The 21,788-nt window shown below is 55.2% G+C and overlaps 1 protein-coding gene across 18 annotated transcripts in view; it reads right to left on the bottom strand.

The window, feature by feature from the left end:
- Positions 1-21,788, bottom strand: part of POU2F2 (POU class 2 homeobox 2) — a 70,831-nt gene that overhangs the window by 25,044 nt on the left and 23,999 nt on the right. For 9 of the 18 annotated variants that reach the window (XM_074314253.1, XM_074314254.1, XM_074314255.1 and 6 more), the window contains exon 1: positions 5,555-5,647. The exons of 1 other annotated variant lie outside the window; for it this stretch is intronic. In XM_074314253.1, the coding sequence (XP_074170354.1) occupies positions 5,555-5,621 (67 nt within the window). In that variant the 5' untranslated portion in view covers positions 5,622-5,647. Of the gene's footprint in view, positions 1-2,353; positions 2,560-5,554; positions 5,654-21,788 lie in introns of those variants that run through there. 8 more of the 18 variants (XR_012490034.1, XM_074314257.1, XM_074314258.1 and 5 more) reach the window with 5 other exon arrangements.

Below are 21,788 nucleotides of genomic sequence, written 5' to 3'. Positions count from 1 at the left end.
CGGGAAAGGGCAGGAGGAAGGCTGTAGGGGTGGGAAATGTTTTAGATCTTGACTTGTTTGGTGGTTACGTGGGTCTGTACACACGTAAGAACTCATCAGGACTTAAAATCGGAGCACTTTATTATATGTATGTTGTATTTTCACACACAGAAAAGAAAAAATGTAAAAGCTAAAAAAGAAAAGAAAAGAACAAGCCAGCATGTAGTTCTAGTGAGACTAGGCTGGGAAGGGTGGGGCCCTGTTTCTGAGCACTGGGCATGGGGCACCCAGTGACACGAAGGGAACTGCCAGGACGCCCTATTCTGCCTCTGGGCATCAAAGGAGGAGTCGTGCCTGATGCTGCCTCTAACCCTCCCGGCCTCGGCCCTGCTTCAGGCACCCGCTAACCCTCATGCACCGCTAAATCCCACCCCTCCTAGCATCCCCGAAAGCCCCACCCCAGCCCTGCCCCTGACCCCTCCCTCCAGCCAGTGGCCACAGTGACCCAGGCAGATCTTTCCCACAGGCAGTGCTCTCTCACCCTGAACCCTTTCCTGACTCCCCATCTCCCCAAGAAAAGCCCAGGCTCCTTGGCCTGGCCTTTGGGGTGTGGTCCCTGCCACCCTCCACTGCCATCTCTAACCACTCATGCATCATGCTCTTCAACCACACCAGGCATCTTCTGCTTTGGGGTTCTGCTTGATGGGGAGTCCAGACCTTGCAGCTTCTCTGTTCCTCACCTAGCTGGCGAATGCTTCTGCTGCCAACAGACCAGGCAGCCTCCGACCTCCCCCCACCCCTGAGTGGCTCATCCTTGGTCTCTGTTATGGGCTGCGTTGGGTCACCCAACATTCATATGTTGAAGCCCTACCTCCCAGGATCTCAGAATGTGACTATATTTGAGATGGGGTCTTTAAAGAGATAATTAAGTTAAAATGAGACCACTAGGGTGGGCCTTAATCCAGTATGACTGGTGTCCTTACAAGAAGAGGAGATTGGGACAGAGACACACACGAGGTGAAGACACAGGGAGAAGATGACACCCCAAGCAAAGGAGAGAGGTCTCAAAAGAAACCAGCCTTGTTGACCCTTTGACCTTGAACTTCTACCTTCCAGAACTATGAGAAAATGAATTTCTGTTGTTTAAGCCTCCCAGTCTGTGCTATTTATTAGCAGCCTTCGTAGACTAACACAGCCTCCCACAATTGTGCCCTCCTGCTGTCCCAGCCCCGAGCCCCCAGGGCTGTGGCCACCTCTGTCCCGGTCCTTTCCCACCAGACCAGCGGGTCGAGCTGGGTCTGACGCATCGCTGGGCCCCTGGCATCACCCAGCTCAGAAGACTGTCTGCCGAACAGCCCTCCCTGCAGCTCTGTCTCTTGTTCCTGCCTCTGTCCTGTTGTCTCTGCCACTTAACAAATGTTTCCTAGACCTTGTCCCAGGGCGGGTCCCTCTGCCTGGAATGCTGTTCTCCACGCCGTCCACCTGGTTGGTCTCCTACTCATCCTTCAGGACCGAGCGCCTGTCCGGGCTCCGTCCTCTATGAAGTCACCCCCCCATGCCCCCAGATGTCTGTCCCCTGCTCCCTCCACCCTGACCCGTCATCTCCCCTTGTCACCATCCTAGAGACTGTAGCATCTGGGCCCCAGTATGTCTCCCCGATCGGACTAGGGCAGGTCTGACTCATCTTGGGGTCCCTGACACGACCCAGCATAGGCAAGTGGTTTAATGAACAAGGGTGGCCCGAGTCCTCATCTCCCACGTCCAGGCCGTTGCCTCCGCTCTCCTGTGGCCTGGGGAGACCTTTTCCTTCTCTACCAGCAAACTCCTGCTCTTCTCTAAGGTTCACACATCACCTCCTCTGTGAGGTCCTCCCTGACTCCCCAGGTGGTCAGTATCTCTTTCCTCTGGGCTCCCCCCGTCCCTGCTCCCAACACACCTTGACCACCCAGGCAGTGACCCCCAGTCCCAGACTGTGAACTCCTTAGGGCCCAGGCTGGAGTCATCACTGCACAGGCTGGGACTGTGTCTTTGAAATAAATGCGTGGAAGAATCTCCAAGGGACCAGGACCGGGTCCTGTCCCAAAGAAGCCCCACCCCCTGCTGTCACTTGACACCTCCACCCTCAGCCCCAATCCCCAAGCAATTCCAACCTATATCTTTAAGGTAACTTCCCCTCTGCAGGCATAGTGGCTGGAGAGGCAAATGTGATTTGAGGGGACATTTCCGCCACTCTGTTTCCCTTGTTCAACCTAATCACACCCCACACACACAGCTGTGCAACCCTGCTGCCCTTGGCTGGGCAGACGGCAAAATGGCCAGTGCTGCCCTCTGTCCAGGCCTCTCTTGCTCTCCTCCTCCTCCATCAGAGCCCAACCTGAGAAAATGGTGCCATCAAATCATCGCCACCAAGGAAGAGTCAAGAAGATTCCATTTCCACCAGGAAGCCGCATCCAATGATGCCTTAGTGGAGACTTGAGTGATCGGCAATTCCGTCAAGAGGCCGCTGAGCTGTCCTCCCTGCAGGCTGTCTCCTGGGCCCAGGCCAGGCTGCCCCACGCCCCCCTCTCTCTCCCACCCCAGATACTGATTTCACTGGCACAGGGTGCCACCTGGGTATCGGATTTTTAAAGCCCCCCTCCCCCACCCTGGGTGAGTCTAATGTACTCCTGCCCCCTGGAGACTTCAAAAGCCCCTCTCAAAGTCTCATTCCTACAGAAAGGTGGGTTGGTTATTTACGGCCATCCCCGCCCTTCTCCCATCCCAGGCAGTGTGTAACTTTTTAGCAGGATGGGCGAGGGGAGGGGAGGTGAAAGCGATGCACAACCCTACAGGCCCCTTGATTCCCACCATCCCAGAATCAAAATCACCCAGGGCTGCTCACGCCCCTGACCTCACACTTGCTTGCCCCTGATTGCCCAGGCCAGGGACTCTGCTCACCCCTCCTCGCCCCTCCCTCCCCGACTTTCACTTCTCCTCTGCATTTCCCCCAGCCAGTTTTAGCAGACTTGGGTCAGCTTCTCGTTAGCACTTACCGAAAATGGGGCTAAATATAGAGGGCCCAAGGGCTGCCCCTCACCCCTTCTGGTCCCGCTTGGCCTGTCCCCTGGGTCCCCTGCCTCCACAGCCCGCTTCAATCAAGACTTGGCCTGGGAGCCCCTGTGGGCAGGTTCTTTGCTGCCGGGAACTACTGTGGGCCCAGCTGGTCTAGCCTGGCCTCCCCAGGAGCCGCACCTCACACCCTGACAACCCCACAGCTGTCCCTGCGTGGCCTCAAGGGAGTCAACACTTCTGAGCTGTCAGGAGAGAGGGATGCAGATATTGGCGGACGCAACAAGAGATGTGGCCCCAGAGCTGTGCTGACAACAGAACTGCCACATAGCACACACACCACAGCACGCAGGGCCCCAGACGTGGATGGAGACCTGCACACACACACAAGGTTGGCTGTGCACAGATCCAGAAAGGAACGCGTGCAGATGGATACCTAGGCCCAGACACAATGACGTGGGCAGACAGGCAAAGCACCCAGACGTGAGTGTGCACACCTGCGCCTACACACACTCACACATCCAGAGTCACCCACACACACATACAGATGGGTACAGATGGGCAAACTCAGACACCCAGGTCACGAAGATGCACAAGGACATGTACACACTCACACCCCAGAGTCAGACAGACACACAGACGTGCACACTCACACACCCAGGTCACTCAGACAGATACACACAGACGTGCACACACTCACACACCCAGTCACCCACAGACAGCTGTACAGACAGACACAGATGTGCATCCACATGTACACCCAGCTCACGAAGCTGGAAACACACACACAAATGTGCACGTACTAACACGCCTAGAGCCACCTCATCCTGGGAGGTGGACCCCTGAACCCAGTTTGCAGATGTGGAGCCCAAGACCAGGCAGCAGAAGTGATCTGCCCAAGGCCGCACAACGTATTCATTCCTGTCCAGGCAGGGGGGCCCAGCGAGGGCCCCCCAGGCAGGGCAGTTCTGTGAGAAATCCCACGGAAAGGGGCTAACCCAGTGCCTGGCATGTATGAGACCCCCATTCAACCCCAGACAGGGACGAGTCAGTGGTGGAGCAGACCGCATGAGTGTGCGGACGCCCGGGTGTGTGTCCACTGTGGGAGCACACACACATGGACATGTTTGCACACGGTCCCCTCGATAAATAATCATATGCCAGCCTGCAAGGTATCTTCCTCCCATTTCAACCCCCTCCTCACCTTTTCTCTTGCTCACACCCACTCGTTCTTCACATCTCAGTGCAGACATCCCCTCCTCCAGGAAGCCTTCCCTGACACCCCACTGGCTGAACCGGGCAAATCTTATGGGCTCTCATAGTCCCTTGTGCCTCCAGATCCCAGCCCTGAACCCTCTGCCTGTGCCTTCTCCACTGTCTGGTGACAGATCTGTCTCCCCCACTGGACTGGGGACTCCAGGAGGACAGAACGAAAGCTGTATTCAGTTGTGTTTCCAACACCTAGCACAGAACTGCTGAATAAATACATGTTGATGAAAGGCCATAGGGATGCCTGCATACCGGGCGTCTGATGTACACAGGACAGCACACACCAAACGGACTCATCCCCACAGACACCTATGAACGTCATACATACCCACAGTCACACCTATACGGCCACAAATAAAACAATTGTGAACTACTGACGACTGCTGTGTTCCAGACACTGTTTTAAGCATTTACACGTACTACCTCATTTACCTCTCCCGTCAGCACTGCTGAGACGTAAGTATCATTATGCAGAGATAGATACATTACACCAAATGAGCTAAAAACCCAAATCGCCTTCTATGGTGCCTCGCGCACAATCTTCACTCAGTCAACTGACATTTGCGGGGTGGGGTGGGGGAGAGAGACAGTTAATAAGCACACAGACATATAATAAATTTTCAGGTGGAAATAAATGCCATGAAGAAAAGAAGGCAGGGCAAGGGGGCCGAAAATGGCAGGATTTGTTGCCAGTTTAGATGGGGAGGTCAGGGAAGGCCTCCCTGAGGAGGTGACATCTGAGCAAATGAAGTGAGGAAGCCAAGAGATCCTTGCCAAGGCTACCCCCACAATGCCACACACAACAGCCCCCCACTCTCCGTCACACACAGACACATGACAGTCACACTCAGAAGACTTAGGACTACCGTTCACATATGCATACACAGGTATGCACGCATTCAAATGTCCGGCAACTCAGCCCCCACTCAAGGAGCATTCATGCCTGCCACCCACTGGTCCTCTATCTAAGAGCCTCCTACCACCCCTAGGTTGCATCCCCTCCCCCAGAGCCTTCAGAACACGGGGGCAGAGATGGGAAGAAGAGGCCGGAAGCCCCCAGGTGTCTGAGGTGGTCGGGGAAGGGAAAGAGGAGCTGGGAGAGGGGACCCAGGGTGGGAAAGGGGGAACTGCTGAGGTACAGAGTGAAAGGGCAGAGGAGACAGCTAAGGAGGAAGGGCAGGGCCGGCCAGAGATGGGCACAGCAGGACACACCCCAAGGAGCTGCCCGTGTTCCCTGGCAGTGGCGCTGGCCCCTTACCTGGAGCCCCCATGCTGGAGTGAACCATGCTGCCCGCCCCGCAGGGCTGGGGGAACAACTGTGTCATCTCCCCGCCTTCTCTGGGGGCCAAGCCTTCTCTGCCGGAAGTCACCCTGGGAGGAAACCACAGGGCCCGCCCCCTACGGAAGGGAAAATACCCTGGCGAAGGCCCACCCCAGCAGGCAGTGACCCCAAATAGTGTGTGTTGGGGAAGTGGGGGTATGGGGCAGAGGCCAAGCAGGCTGGAAGGCCTGACTTCCACAGCGGTGCCTCCAGGAGGTGCCTGCGGCAGTTGCCCCTCTCCCTGCAACCTCCATGGGGGAAACACATCTGGAACAGGGTGTGTGGGCCTGGGAGAGAAGGTGGACCCATAACAACAACAACAACAACAACAACAACAACAACACTGGCTATAAGTATTTGGAGCATGGGACTTTCCCAGTGCGAGACCCTGCACCTCGCACTTGACAAGCATCACCTCTTAAAGCAATCACTATTTGCCCCATTTGGCAGATGAGAAGACTGAGGACCAGGGAGGTGAGGTGTCCTTCCCCAAAGCCCAGAGCCCAGAAGCACAGCAGGGGGTGGCGTTCGCGGTGGGTTTTCGGCGCGGCTGTGGGGAGGGGGGACACTGCCGCGCACCTGTTCTCAGGTGAGGCGACCGGGGCCACCACTGAAAGGAAGTGGCGCCCGTGGGCAGTTCGGGCGGCAGGTCAGGGCCTTGCCCTGGAGCGGCAAGAAGTCGGCCACAGGGCAAATACGGGCGCCGAGGCGGCTCCGGTGGAGGAGCCGGGTCCCCTGGAAGCCGGCTGGATCTTCGCGCCGCGGCGCTCCTGGCCCCGCGCTTCGCTCCGCGCCCGCCAGAGGGCGGCAGCGCCCACCCAATGGGCCGAAGGGCGGGGCCGGCTGCGATGGAGGGCGCCCCTCCCTTCGCTCCCCTCCCGGCCTACTCCCCCTCCGCCCCCGCGCGCACACCTGCGAGGGTCACACAAAGGCGCCGGACTCCCGGCGCACGGCGGCGCAGACAAAGGCGCGGCGGAGCCACTGCCCTTTTCCTCCTCCTGTTGCCTGGTCCGAGGCTACCGGGCTGCCCGGCGCCTCCAAACAGCCCGGCGGCCCTCCCCGGGCCCCCGAAGGACTCGCTGCGACCCACGCTGGGGGACGCCCCCCCAAACCACACGCGCGCGCAACGACGCTTGGACTCACCGCTCCCCCCACACATACACACACATACACATACACTCAAGTATTTCTACACACGGACCCCAGGACTTCTCTCTCTTTTGCTTTCAATCACACATACCACACATACACACGTGTGTGTGCGCGCGCACGCAGACACAGGCCCCAACACCAACCACCACCACCCCCCACCCTCCCTCACTCTTGTGTTCAGACACCGCTCTACTCCCTCAAGTGGATACCTGGGCACAAGGGCACATATACACGTATGTGCCCAGGCAGGCCTCCTGGTCCATTATCTCTCTCTCTGTCTGCTCACACTCACACCCATGCACACTCACGAAGGAGATAACACAGGCAAACCTTCATGAGTGCCCTTCCGTCTGCACCCAGACACGCCCAGGCAGGCAGGCCCCCTGGATGGGAATAACCAGCAGTCCTTACATGTGCTCACAGAGAGAACAGTTCCCAGCTGTGTACACTCCACAACATCCCGTATTATAAAGACCATTTCACTAAGAAAAGCCAGAGATCACACAGCACCAACCCGGCTCCAACTCAGATCTCCTGCCTCCTGGTCCATACCTCTCTCTGATGCAGAATTTCTATACATAAGGGTCTTTGGGACAGCAGTCTGGTGGCAGTAGGGTACTGGAGCCTTGTCTTAATGCTGTATTTGCCAAGTACGCTGTTTTGATTGAGGATTTAGGTTTTGGGGGTTTGGAAATGAAGGTCATAAGGACTAGGGGGGCAGAATCCCACCAAGCCACCCCTGTGCTCCACCAGCCATAGTCAACGTCACCCACGGGTGGAGCGTGCTTTTGGACATGACCCAGGGGCAACCCCTCATTGTGAGCAAGAAGAGAAACACCACCCATTTCTGTGCTGCCCTCCCAGGCCTGCAGCTGAGTGGGGGAGCAGGGGAAAGCCTTACATGTGCCCCCATGGGATGAAGTCACCCCACCACTGCTCTTGCTTCCCACGTTGGCTCCACTGTTACGGCTTCAGGCAGACCAGAACTGAGTCCCTGAGCCAGAGTCGGGGAACCTTGAAGGAGAATAGGCCTGACATGTCCCCCTGCCTGAGAGAGGGCAGAGGGGCAGAGTTTGGGGCACACTGGGTGAGTAGGGCCTGGCAGGCAGGAATGGGGCAGCCCAGGCAGGGGCGATGGTGGCCTCGCAGCTGGAGAACAGGCCTCCAGCCATGTTGAGCAAGACAGGTAGGGCACGGGAGCTGGGGAGCACCAGGGGCCCTGGGGGTGCAGGAAGCCTGGGCGGGAGGCAGCAGCGGGGAGGCCAGGCTGGGCTCAGGGCTGAGCGGTAATTAAAGGAGACGCAGGGGGCTCCCCAGGGCCAGCGGGGCTGGTAACTGACACGCGGGCCCCATTGCTCCGCTCATATTTCTCACCGGATCGATACGTTTGACTCCCGACAAGACAATAATCGCTTGTACGCGGCCGGCGAGTCGATCAAATACATTATTAGAGCGAGGTCCCCCGGGGGCCCGGCGGGGAGTGGTGGGGGGAGCAGCCAGCCCACCGGGGACAGCAGAGCAGGATTCTTCACCCCTCAGGGCCCCCAGCCACGGCCTCTTTCTCTTGGCCGCCCCTGGGGACCCTCTCTGCGGCTTGGTTCCCCAGCATCTTTCTGGATCCTGCTGCGTCCGGCAACATCTCCAATGAGCCCCCGGCTGGATGGGGGCCCCAGGGTCTTTTCTCACAAGTACTGCTTCATCTGTAGGGCTGTAGCATGCGAGAGCTCAGAGAGGCCCCCCCCAGACCCCCAGCTCCGCTGGAGGTAGAGAGACCGTGCAGGCCACACTGTGAGTCCACGGCTGGGCCAGAAGACAAACTGGGACCTGAGACTCACTGAGCAGACCTCTGCCTGCGTCTCAGCACATCGGCCTGCAGCAGAGCCCAGGCCCAGGCAGCCTTTGGGGGTTCAGGGAAAGCTGTCTTAGGGACCCAAACACGTGGGAAAACAGGATGAGGGTGGCAGATGGACACACAAAGAGATGCTTGGCTGGTCCTGCTGCAGGGCCGTGCACTCCTTCCCAGTGGGTCTCCAATACCTCGAATCAAACCCAGCCTGGCCCACCCCCGGCACTGCCTGCCCACCTCTTCCTCACTTTGCTAGCTTCTGGGCTAGAGCCTTCATTTCCTGTTTACACACCTGCTTCCCCGTTGGCCCTGCCCTCAGAACAGCTTCTCCAGTGGCCCTAAGTCGAGGGTAAGCTGTATCCACCCTATGATCTGCTTAGGAGCACCCAGCATCGGAGGACTTCAATATTTCTTCTCCATCATCATCATCATCATCACCATCATCACCAGCAGCAGCAGCAGCAGCAGCAGCACTGCCGATTCTGTGCTAATTGAGCCAATGCATTATTTCTAACCTTCACCACAATCTCAGGAGGTAAGGTCTATTATCATCCCCTTTTTACTGATGAATTGGAGCTAAGAGAACTGAAGTCACTTGCCCCATGTCGCACAGCATGTGAGTGGTGGCGTCATGATTGAAACCCAGACCTGTCCTCAGCTTGCTCTTTCTCTATTCCACCAAGGGCCTCTTTAGAGCCTTAAATTGCTCCCCAGCCTCCAGTGGACAGCAGAAAACCACTCCCTGCCCACTCAGGGACATGGGAATCTCCTCAGAGCCCACAGCCCAACCCCACAGACCTTAGAGTCTGTTCTTGATATTCAGCAATGCATTGGACTCCCTCCTTCTACTGAAGGATCTTTCCTCAGTTCCCCATTTCCTTCAGTTCAAACGTTCCCTGTGTGTCCCTTTGTGCCAAGCCCTGGGCTGGGAGCTAAGGACCCAGAGATGAGCTTGAATCTGCCCTCGAGGAGCTAGCTCATGGACTGGAGTTGATGAAATACCCTGATATTCTATCACTGAGTCAGTAAGTATCCGATAGACAGTATTATGTGTCAGGCCGTGACTAAACTCACAGAATACAGTGGTTAAAAGCAAAACAGTCCATTGTATCTCAGTAAAGCTGAATTTTTAAAAAAGTAAAACAAAGGTGTTGTTTCTCCCTCTGTAGAGCTTACGGTGTTTGGGGGTGGGGACAATTTTAAAAAGCAATCAAATTACGTAATTCCAAGTTGGGAAAAGTGCTTTCAAGAATAGGATATCTGATATAAGATGCAGGGTAGCATTTACTCAGCAATTTGACCATTCATAAGGCAAAGAACGTGGGGAAGAGCATGCAGGCCACAGGAACAGAGGAGGTGATGGCCCTGAGGCAGCAAGCAACATGGCAAATCCAGTAGCAGAAAGATGGTACGTATGGCTGGAGCAGAGTGAGCAAGGAGGAGACAGGTGGAGAGGGAGGCGGGCCAGACCACAGGGCCTTGCAGGACTTTACTGCAAATACAGTGGGACGCCACTGAGAGGGTTTTCAGCTGGGGAGTGACATGGTTCTGTGAACGGTTTCATGGACAATTCTGGCTGCTGGAGGCTAATATGAAGAGGCCAGAATGTGAGGAAGGTTCCCTGTGAAGAAATGGGTGGCATCCACATGAGAGATGATGATGGCTGGGACCAGGGTGGTGGCGGTGGGGGTGGAAAGGAGCAGGCATCCTCAGAAGCAATTTTGAGAGTAGACCCAACAGGGTTGGTGATTGGCTAAATACGGGGTATGGGGGAGAGAGATGAGTCACAGTGAGGCCCAGGAACACAGAAGTACCTTTCCTGCTGTAGAAAGACTGGGAGAGAAGGGGTCAAGCTCAACTGAGAAAGATCCCGGCAGGATGCCATACGTGCCTTGAGGTTGGATCTGATGTTGCAGGTGCAAGGCTTTTGAGCAGCAAGTCTGTGTAAGGGAGACCAATGGGGGACTAGCGTGAGGACAGGTGTGTGGGGGGGAATCTGCAGGCAGGATGGCCAGATGGAAGGCTGGGACAATGGCCCAAACATCAGGGGAGGAAGGGGGCATGAGGAAGCAGATGAGAGTCTGCAGTACTCTAGTGGGTCTACAAGTGGGTGGGTGGGCAGGGGGTTGGGTGGACATGGAGGCTGTCACCAGTGGACAGTGGGAAGAGGAACAGGTTGGGGGAAAGATACTTGGGTTCGTGCCAGGGGGAGGACCAGGAAAAGGCATCTTGGAAGCCGCAAGGTCTATGAACCAGGAAGCCAGCAGGTGTTTAATAAATGCACACTGACACCAACACTCCTTATTGCATCCCCACCACCACCACCAGTTTCCCAAACCCACGAGAATCTCCAGGGGTTCACGTCAAGGAAGAAGAAACTAAGAGCATTGTGATATGGCTCAAAGAATATAAACGTCAGAAGACCAAGCAGGTGCCCATTCTGAAACTGGCCATCTGGTGACCTAGGGCCAGTTCCCTGTGTTCTCTGGGCCTCAGTTTCCCCATCCATAAGTGGGAGGTGGGGCTGGAGGAGCATTCTAAGACTTATTGCAGCTCTAACATTCGGTGACTTGAAAGAATCAAAAACAGGCAAAATGGATTGAGGGATCAACTAGCTGTAGGACTAATATAGAAAGAGAGAGAATGTATTGTAGACTTAGTCTAAGGAGAGCCTGGCTAAGTATACTCCAGGTTCCACTGACTCCTTACCTTTTATTAGAGACTTCTATTATCCCCATTTTAAAGATGAGAAAACTGAGGCCCACAGTCACATAACTAGGCTGGGATGGACCCAGAGTCTCTCAGACGCCAAAGCCTGTCAGGCACAGGCTGTGCTAAGCTCCCCGCTCAGCTTGGCTTGTATGTGTCTCTCACTCAGACTGAGGTCCTTTGAGAACAGGGTCTTTGGCACCCATCACCACATACCCACCAGGGCCCTGGGCTCTCCCCTGACGAGACTCTGTCCTCAGCCCAGGCATCCCCACCAGCCCCCACACTGCACACTCTGCTCCAGCCCGGACTTGCCCTTCACCCAACACTGACTGCAGGCTCCGGGACACCGCTGCGCCCACAGAGCAGGGAGCTGTCCAAAGGCTGAAATGCACTGGCCCTCGACCTAGGTCCAGCGCCATGCAGTGACTCCTTGCTGCCTCCAGCACAAGCCCAATCCCCTCACCAAGGCCTCCAGGCCCTGCAACATCTCACCTCTCCCCATAAGAGCACCACATGCCAGCCACGCTAAAGGAAGCCAAGCTTGTCCCCACCTTGGGGCCTTTGACCTAACTGACCTTTCCCCTAGAATGCTGGTCCCCATCATTTTGATCCTTCCAGACTCAGCTTGAAGGCCACCTCCTCAGAGAGGCCCCCCTTAGTCACCCTCCACTCTATCACCCAGTTTTTATTTTCTTCATAGCACTCTCTGGAACTCAATGACTATTGATGTGTTTTACTGTCCGTTTCTCCCTCTGAAATGTAAGCACTCTGAAAGCAGGTGTCCTGTTTTTTATCTTGTTCACTGTGGTATCCCCAGCCCTGAAATACTGCCTGGCACATAGCAGGTGACTGAACCCTATTTGTTGAATGAATTAATCCCTCCAGCCTCCCACGGCCCACAGAATGAGGCCCAGGGCTGGCTCTCCAAGCTCAGGTGGGTATGGGCCCCTGCCAGCCTCTTTCGCCACATTGCCCTCCATGCTCACCTTCTCCCGCTGGTCAATGACTTGGGTTCCCCCACGTGCCCATTCTTCATGTTTCCTTTGTCTGCTGCCCAAATTCTACCCACTTCTACAGCTTCTCTCAAATCTCCCCTCTCTGGAAGCCATTTCTGACTCTGCCAGAGGCCCAATTAATAGTAATGACCTAAGTCTTCCCACAGCTCCAGGCAGCATCCTGGGCTTTACTACTCATACTGCATTGTAATGACCTCTCAGTCAGTCTGTCCCCACAGGGCAGGGCTTGAGGGCAGGGCAGGGCAGGGCAGGATTTGACGGACTCCAGGAATGTGTGTTGAATAAGGGCCTCTGTCCTGCCGACTGTCATGACCTGTGTAGGTGTATATAAGCACTGGTTTGTGAGTCAGACATATGAGAGTTTGGAAACTGGTTCTCCATTCACTTGCTGTGTGACCCCAGGCAACTGACTTCACCCCTCTGAACCTCAGGCACCTCATCTGTGAAATGGGGCAGTAACATGGGCTGAGGGGACTTTCATTAATTTTAAATATAATACTCGCCACCATGCAGAAAAAATTGTAAAAGTTCACGAAGTGTTCATTACATCAAGGTTTCAAATAGAGAAAAATCAGAAACAACCTAGATGCCACCAATAGGACAATGGCTAAGTAAATTGTAGTATATTCACATTCAGTATACAGTCATGAAAGAAAATGAGAAAAACCTACAGATATGAACATGATGACAAGTTCTCTAAGACACTGCTGAGTGAAAAAGCAAGTTGCAGAATGATTTATACAACTTAATATCATTTATGTAAAACACATATGAGTAGAAAAACACTATACATTTTCTATGGGTGCGCAGGTCTCGACAAATGCAGGGAAAACGGTCTGGAAGGCAACTAATTAACTAATGACAGCCACCTTTGGCGAGGGGACAAGGACTAGGAAAGCAGAGGGAGATTTTAACCTTCTCTGTTATGGTTTTGCTTTTTATTAGATTGCATTTGTTTTTGACTAAAAGTTAGAACATATTAAATGATACACAGGTGGCTAACACAAAGAAAAGCAAAGAAATGATTATCTTCAAAGTGAGGACAGTGGTTACTTCCAGCAGGGAGGGAGGGAGGGAGGGAGGAGTCTGTGCGGGAAGGTACACACGGGTGGGGGCTCCTGGGTGCTGGCTGCCTCCTTTATCCTGACCTAAGTGGTGATTGCACAGATGTTTGCTCGATAAAGATTGATTAAACTATACATTTATGACTCATCCACATGATTGGGCTTCCTGTGGGCAGGGGTCAATTCGTACTCGTTGTTGCATCATCTGCTCCCCACCCACTCCCAATCCACTGCCAAGACGCAGACCTTACTAGAGGTCCACGTTCGATAGGGTGCGCCCCACGGCTGCAAGTGCTAGGGGCGGAGGCCGCTGTCCAGGGTACTAGTGGCCGCGGCCGGGGAGGCTCAGGGAAAGCTGACCAAATACGGCAGCTTCAAGACGCTTTATCCTAACCGGCCGCCCCTCCGCCCACCTGGCCTCTGCCTGCCTCTAACACATCACCTCCTCGCTCCCCAATCCTCGCTCACGTCCACCAGGCTGGCTTTCTGTTCCTGCAACCCAAGTGCCAGCCCCCACGACGTGCCTCAGGACCTGTGCTGCTGCTTTTCCCTCCCCACACCTGGTGCCATCGTTCCCCAGATGTCCCCGTCGTGTGTTCCCTCACTTATTCTAGGACTCTGCGTACACGGCTTCTCCACAGAGAAGTCTTTTTGATCCCCCCGCCTCCCATAGCCTTTGCTCTCGGCCTCACTCTTTATCCTTTACCGTGTTGCATTTTCTTCCAGCTCCGCTCAGTCTCACATTCAAGTTTCTGCGTGTGATATGTTTATCGTCTATCTTCTCCCACTTGAATGTTCATGCTGGGAGGACAGGGAGCCTGTCTGTCCTGTTTGGTTTTATCCTCCTTTTTAAAAGGGCCTCAGGTGCACGGAATCACAATTATCATAAGCCTTGGTTCAAAGCAGACCCCCATCATTGGGCTGGGCTGAACCCGCTTCCATAATTAATTTCCTTATTTGTTTTATTTATTTTTAATAATGTGTTCATGTGGACCCACTCAGCATTCAGATTAGAACCGTGACAACAGTCACGCAGACTCGTGTCTGACTCGTTCACTGCTGTGTCCAGTACCTGCCACATAAGAGGCACTCAGCATCTATTTGCTAAAGAAAAAGCTAAGGGACAGTGACCTCCATGCAATGCAAAGGGGAGTTATTGGAAGTGCCCGCCTGGCCTCGCAGGAGGTGGATGGGGGTGGAGAAGAAATCAAAGGCCAGGCCCTTGGCTAAGCTCCCCTTATTCTCCCCGAGGCTCCCACCCCCTGCTCAGCCTGGCTAAAAGCCTCTTCAGTACAATTCAACTCTACACCTTCACGAAGGGCCTACTGTGCCAGACCCAGTGCCCAGATCCGGGGACACAGGGTGCACCGACCTTGGCCATGCCCTTGAGTTCTGAAACCTGTGCCCCCGGCCCCTTGACTGTCCACTATTGTCCCAGGTAACGAGAGCCTGCTCTGTACAGGCATGTGCTACGCGATTTCCTCATATTGTCTCTTGGCCTCTCCCCACCAATCCCATAAAGCAGGTGCTGTTATTATCCTACCCCCTTTCAGAGCAGCACCAGGAGGCAGGTCAGAGTAGGAAGGTCAATTCCAGAGTCCAGCTCTCCATGAGGTCCTAGGCCTCGGCAAAAGCAAGTGAGGATGGTGGAAAAGGTGTCAACTTTGGAGTCACATAATAGATGGTTGCGTCCCAGCTGCGGGGCTCAGTGAGGCATCAGCAGCGTGTCACCTGGCCCAGGTATCACATTCATGAAGGGCCTCGTTAAATGAAATGTGCATTTTTTTACCACAGTTGGGTGCCACTGCCAGGCCACATCACTTCTAGCATGCTATGAATTTTGTTTTAATAAATCCTGAAATGACTGTAAATATTAGTTAATGTGGCTTTTTTTTTTATTGTCCTTGCTAAGAGCACAAATCTAATTTCATTTCGGTGTTCCCTCATTCTTAGCATACTAGAAGGCTCAAAAATTAGAAGTGGTCTAGGCCTCTCTCAGCCTCTATCAAGCTTGCTGAGTCTTGGCTGTGTGACTTCAAGCAAGTCACTCAACCTCTCTGTGCCCCTTCCGGAACTGTGAGGTCTCTGCGCAGCACCTGCAGAGGGCCCTGCCTACCTGCAGGAGATACTCCACATTTATTCCGAGGAGTGTAACTTGATGGGCCGCCCAGATCGTATGAGACATCGTCCCTGACGTGGAAGCAAACTCTGAGCGCTGGATACTTGCAGGAAAGTGAGGGATCAAGGGAAATGGGGAGATTTTGGGTGTGACAATCATTTACTGAGATGGAAACAAGCTCCTTGAGGAGCTCAGGGACAGGGAATCAAGAGTTCTGCTTTAGACAATTAAAGGAGGAACCCTGAACCTACTGGTTAGAAACACTTTCCACGCATTATCTCATTGAATCTTCTCAACACCCTATACGAGAACCATTGTCAACATGCTCATTTTACAGATAAAGAAACCGATGCTCAGCAAGGCTGAGTCATTTGCCTGGGGTCACACAGATGGAACCGGGATTAGCATCCAGGCCGCTGGACTGTGTAGTCCATGCTGCCGTCCACTGCCTGCCTCTCCCAGAGCCCTGCCACCTCTTCCCTTTGGCTGTGCAGGAGACACGGGGCGTGGGCTGAGCTTGCTGTCTGAGGCATCCACGCATCTCCCATCCCTGTCCCAGTAGGGCCTCCTGCCAGTATGATCCGTTCGCTAAGAGTTTTCACTAGTCACCTGCCCTGATTCACAGCAATGCCAGAATGCACACTGACCAGTGTCTCTGGGGCTCGGGGATGTTCTCCAAACTCACACAGCAAGGCCATCTGTGAGGGCACCCACTCGCTCCTGCACCACCTTACTCAGAGCTCACTTCCCCCGGGAGTCTCCTAAAGGAAGGCTTCTCACTCCCCTCCATGCAGGACCTCTGTCTGGCAATGAACTTCTCAGCGCCAAAAACACCAGGCACTTTGAGGTTTGCACAGAGAATATGAAACAGACACAGCCCAGGTCTCTGCCTCCCAGAGGCTTCCCCAGCCTCCTCGAGAAAAAGCAGCCTTTAAGCTAAGCTCATGCCAACCCCCGGCCTTTCGCGTGTACCTTTCCCTCTGCCTGGAATGCTGTTTCCCTGGTTAAATCCTATTCCTCTTTCAAGGTTCAGCTTAAATGTCTTGGCCTCTCTCTGTTGGCTTCCTATTCTCGTCTCTCCTTTAGGGGAATTTATCTCAGAAATTTATCTCAATTTCTGATTTTGTATTTAATTGATATTTACACTTAAAGATCTGCATTCCCCTCTAGTTTTTCAGCTCCGTGAAGGGTGACGTACCAGTTTTGTTCACTGCTTTCTCTCCAGTGCCCCACATAGTACCTGGCACATAGCATGACATGGCACATAGCAGGCGCTCAGCAGACATGCGGATGTGTCAGTCAAATGGATCCTTTGAGGGGACAAGCACCTGAGGCAGAGGACTTGAGTCTTCTGAGCCTCAGTTTCCACTTCTGCAAAATCAAGATAATAATTCCTCCCTTATAGGGTAGTGGTGAGGATCCAAACAAGCAAAGACTATTGATGATGGTTTGGGGAAAATGCTCTTCAAATGTAAAAGCTCAAAAAAGCTGGAACCTAGAGGTCGGGCAAGATTCAGAGAAAAAACGACAAGAGAGAAGGGCATGGCCATTTGTCACGCGACCTTATCTGCTGGACATTTTACAGTTCCTCGTTCACTGACTCCTGCGAGATGGTGGTTATGACCCAGAGAAGGAAACTGAGGTCCAGAGAGGAGAAACCACCTGCCCATGGTGTCACAGCAAGTCCGTGGCAGAGCTGGGATTTGAACCCCTCTCTCCCAGGCAGTCACGTTTCCACGCACCTCCAGCAGAACTTGACCCCTAGCAGTGGGCCCTTGACAAACATTTATGTGTTGGACCAATGAAAAGGGCCCGACTGGAGTCACTTGGGCCTGAATGGTAGTCGTGGCTCTGCCACTCACTGGCTAGTGCCCTAGGGCAAGCTACTTCCCTTCCTCAAGCCTCAGTTTCCCCATCTACGAAGTGGGACTCAGGATCCCGCCTGCCAGCTAGGGGGGTCAGTGGATTCCGCAAGAGCCCACAGGTCAAGGGCTTATCAGGCAGTACGCGCGGTCCACGAGCAGCTGTTAGGGCCGTTACCCTTCCAGCAAGGGAACAGCAGGAGCAGAGGGGCAGGTTTCAGGATGAGAGGCCCGTGAAGGGTCAGTCAGAGAGAACCTCTCAAAGGAGAGGCATCTGGAGCCAGACAGAAAGGGATTCCCGACTCTGTGCCTGGCTGTCAAGTCGGGAAGTGGGAAGCTGGCGAGGGGCCCCCTCATCTGCTACCCGCTCTCTCCACCCTCCACTCTCAGACCCCCCACCTCCTTCCAGGTTTGCTGGGCCTCAGCCAGAATCCCGTACACATTCATCACCCAGCAACTCCATCTCCATCCCAGGGCCCAGCTAGCCCCACTCAGGCGGGCGCTCTCCCTCAGGCCCTGCCCCACCACACGGCCCAGAGGGTCTTTCTTTCTGTAAGGAAGGCCCTTTACTGACTGGAAAACTATCATCTGAAGGTAGTTACATAAAAATCCATAATGGTGAAAGGTAAGAACTGTCTTAGGCACAAGCAAGCACACGACACACGGGTGGGTAGGTGTATATACACCACCTTTGTAACACCAGCTGCCCCTTCCCACGGGCCAGAGGGCTGTAACCCAGAGCTCCTTACTCTGCTTCACAAACCGCTGGCTGTGAGGCCTGTGGGGACGGAATGTGAGTGTTGCACCAATGTCGGGATTTGTTGATTGGTGGGGGCAGTCAGTGAGTCCTAAGTGAAGGGTGGCAAACTGGGAAGGAGATCTGGGGTCATCCCTGAATCCTCCTCCTCCTCCTGAGTGCCCCTCAACTTCCATCAATTCAAGCCAGAGATGTCTGAACCCTTCCCCTCCTTTGCCTGCCCCCAGCCCTGCTTCATCTCTGGCCATCTCTCTGTCCCTCTTTCTCCACTGGCCTAACCGTTATACGGGCTGTTTTTTGCTCCCTCACTTGCTCCACAGGTATCTCTTAAGCCCCATCCCTGTTTCAGACACTGAGCTAGGGACAAGTGACACACCCCTGCCCTCCAGAACTGACAATGGAGGTGGGACCTAGTGCCCTGAATCTATGCCCTCCCCGACTTCCTAAAGCATGACCCTGGTCGGGTCACTCCCCTGCTGAGCCTGAGAGGAAGTCTTGGCATCCTACGCTTTTTCTGGCATTACCTCCCCAAGCTGCCAGGGGAAGGTGAGAGGGCAGGCCTGCAGCCTAGAGATGTCACTGTAGGGGCACCTGGATGGAGGGGTGACCGTACTCCCCAGCAAGAGGATCCTGACCCCTGTACTCCCTTTCCCAGAGCCTGAGAGAACTCTGGCCCATCAAGGCACAGGTTTTACACAGGAGGGGCCATAAAAGCCATCTAAGCAGCTTGTTTTTTCAGATAAAAACTGGGGTTCAGCACAGGCAAATGACTTGAGCAAAGCCACACATCCTACTGGCGGCAGACAGATGGGACCCAACCCCCGGTCCTCCAGCTTTATCTATGCAGGTGTAACGAGTTCTAACTCCCCCCGACACTGGTGCCTCCAAGAGGAGGGAGAAGAGGGGCTTGAGACCTTTTTTCTGCACTTCTTGCTGACGGTCCCAGGACCTGGGCCTCTGTTTATTTTCACAGCTGCAGGAGGAGGATACACCAAGAGAGACTTGGAATGAGACAGGGAGGTGGGGAGCAGGCAGGGGAGAGAGTCAGAGGGGAAAGCATGTAGCAGGGCAGAGAAAGAGGGGTGTAGGGAGAGAATAGCGAGACCATCAGGGAGAGCAGAGAACGGTGTAGGGTTCTCAAGTCACTGAAGGAGGAGGCAGCAATAAAGGAGAGAGTCTAGTCACACAGAGACAGAGACAGTGAGATGCCAAAAAAGAGACAGCAGCGCATGAGGGAGAAAAGCAGAGACAAAGAGAAGGACAGAGAAGAGAAAGAGGGGGAGGAAGTTAAGCCGGGCAGGGCCATCAGAGTCTCTGGAAATTGCTTCCCAATACCCTCACCTCTGGCCCTCACAACAGTTGTCCTGTGGGGTGTGTGGCGTTGTCCCCCACCCTGAATGGTCCGTTTTAGGCTGGGCTGAATTGAGTGGGTAAGTGGGAAAGGGGTCCGACCCCAGCCTATGGCGCCCTCGCTGCCTCCCAGAGACAGGAGCCAAGTCCGGGGTGGAAGGGGTAGGGCAGGCCCTGGAGGCTGTAGCCAATAACGGGGCAGGCCAGAGGAGGTGGCCTGCCTTCCCCAACCTGTCCTTGTCCCCAGCCAGCTGCTACTGCAGGTGGATTCTGCTCTCGGGACTTCGGCCCATGCCTCCCTCAACCTGTGGCCATCTTCTCCCTGCCTGCCCAAGCCGGCCGTCCTCCTGTCCATCTCTGTGCCCCACAGTCCACTCCTCCAGAACCCACCTTTCAGCTCCCCTGCAGGTTGGGGCCAGCGAGGGTACCCAGCGGCCTGGCTGAGGAGGGGGCTAGGTGGATTGCTGCGGCTGCAAGGGACTGCAGCCGACATGGGTGAAGAGGAAGAGGAGGGGGTCTTGGTGATAGACGAAGCTGATTCTGTGGGGGTGGCAGGGAGGGGGTGGAGGAGGGCTGGGGGAGGGGTGGTGAGGAAGAGGGTTGGGGGGGAGCAGGACCAGGCTCACATTTGGCATTCAGGGCAGCTGACAATAAAAATGCTTTATTGCCAAGAAACTGGATCGATCGGGGCTGGAGGGGGCCGGCAGGGGGGACGCGGAGGGCTCAGCGCAGAGGCCGGCGGCCGGGCCTCCGCAGCGACCAGGGCCCAGCCGCCCTCCCCCCTGCGCCCCCCTCCCTGCCTCCTGCCCTTTCTCTCTCCTGCAGCCACCGCTTAGTTCTTATTATATTTTTTCTTATATATTTTTTCCCCCAGCTTCTCCTGCTCCTGTTATTTTTTTTCTTTTAATTTTTTTTTTTTAAACTCGTTGCACTCCCAATGCCGCAGGCTGGGTGGGGGCAGGGTGGGGGTGTCAGCCCAGGCCAGGCCCCTACCCACAGGGCTTCCAGAGCTGCTGGCTCTGAGCTGAGCCCCACTTTGCCTCCACATCCCCCAGTGCAGTCAGGCTTCCCCCAGGGCCTGCCCACGTGGGTACCTATCTCCCCTTGATGCTCAAGAAACACCCATGAAACACGCCCCCCTCTGATGGGCTCAGGGTCCGGGCCAGGCCTTCCTCCCCTCCCCCTTACCTGGCCCCCTGCTCACTCCCAGAGCCATTTGGCTGATGGTCAGAACTGTCCGTCAAGGGGGCTCTGTGCCCCTGGGGACCCAGATGGGAGGAGGGAAGGGGAGAGGTCGGGGGTCAAGCCAAGTCCCCTCCGCTTGGCTCTTCCCCTCCCCCTTCCAAACAAAGGGAACAGCAGCCCTGACAACACTGGGGTGGGGGTGCGCCGGGTACTCAGGGAAGTGGGAGGAGAGGGGCTGAGGGGATGGCCATGGGCAGGAGGTGGGGGTGGGGCCCGCCTGTCCCTCCTGTGCCCTCCCCCTGAGGTCAAGGCTAAGGTGATTCCTCAACCTCTCAGAGGCTGGGCTGGGAGGGGCGGAGGATCTGGACAGACAAAGAACTGGAGCCCCGGGGAGTTGGGGGCTGGGGGAGAACACCTGGGACCCAGGCAGTCCCGGCTGAGGGGGGGCAGCAGGCACCCCTCTGGCCCTGGCTTCATACTCTGATGGCCCTGCCTCCCATCTGCACCAATCCCTGTGGATCCCGGAGCCACGTGGAACCTCTGAGAGTGGGCAGGATCATTGGGATAGAAGGGAAACTGAGGCTCAGCGAGGGGAGACAGAGCCAGGGTTGGGGTCCAGGGTAGAAGCCCAGCCCCAGGGGTCTCAGCACCATCCAGGAGCGGCTCCCTCCCCGCTTCTTACCTAGGGAGACATCCCTCCTTTCCCTGCCCAGATCTGGGGAGGCTTAGCTGGGGACAGGTTCTACAGGAAGGGAAGAGGAGGCCCAGGAGAGGAGAGGCTGAGGTTTCTGTCTCAGACCATTGGGGTCGGGGGACCAGGAGAAAGAAATTCTAAATGAGGGCTGTCTCTAGCCCCGGCCTGGAACCGCTTGAAGTGGAACTTCAAGTCAGAAAGGGCAGGAAACCGATGTGGACAGGGCCTTCCTGAGCACCTGGCTAGTGGTGGCTAGAGAAGAGGACATTCAGAGAGGTTTTCTCACTTGTCCACGGTCACACAGCAAGGAAGGAGCATTTGTGCTCCTGTCTGTCCCAGATCGAACACGGCACTGCCTCAAGGCCTCACACCTGCCCGTCCCGGACTACGGAGAGCAGAGGGGAGCTGAGGCAG

The sequence above is a fragment of the Rhinolophus sinicus genome, linkage group LG11 (assembly GCF_036562045.2).
Source record: "Rhinolophus sinicus isolate RSC01 linkage group LG11, ASM3656204v1, whole genome shotgun sequence".
Lineage (NCBI taxonomy): Eukaryota > Metazoa > Chordata > Mammalia > Chiroptera > Rhinolophidae > Rhinolophus > Rhinolophus sinicus.
This window is presented reverse-complemented; position numbering and strand designations above follow the sequence as displayed.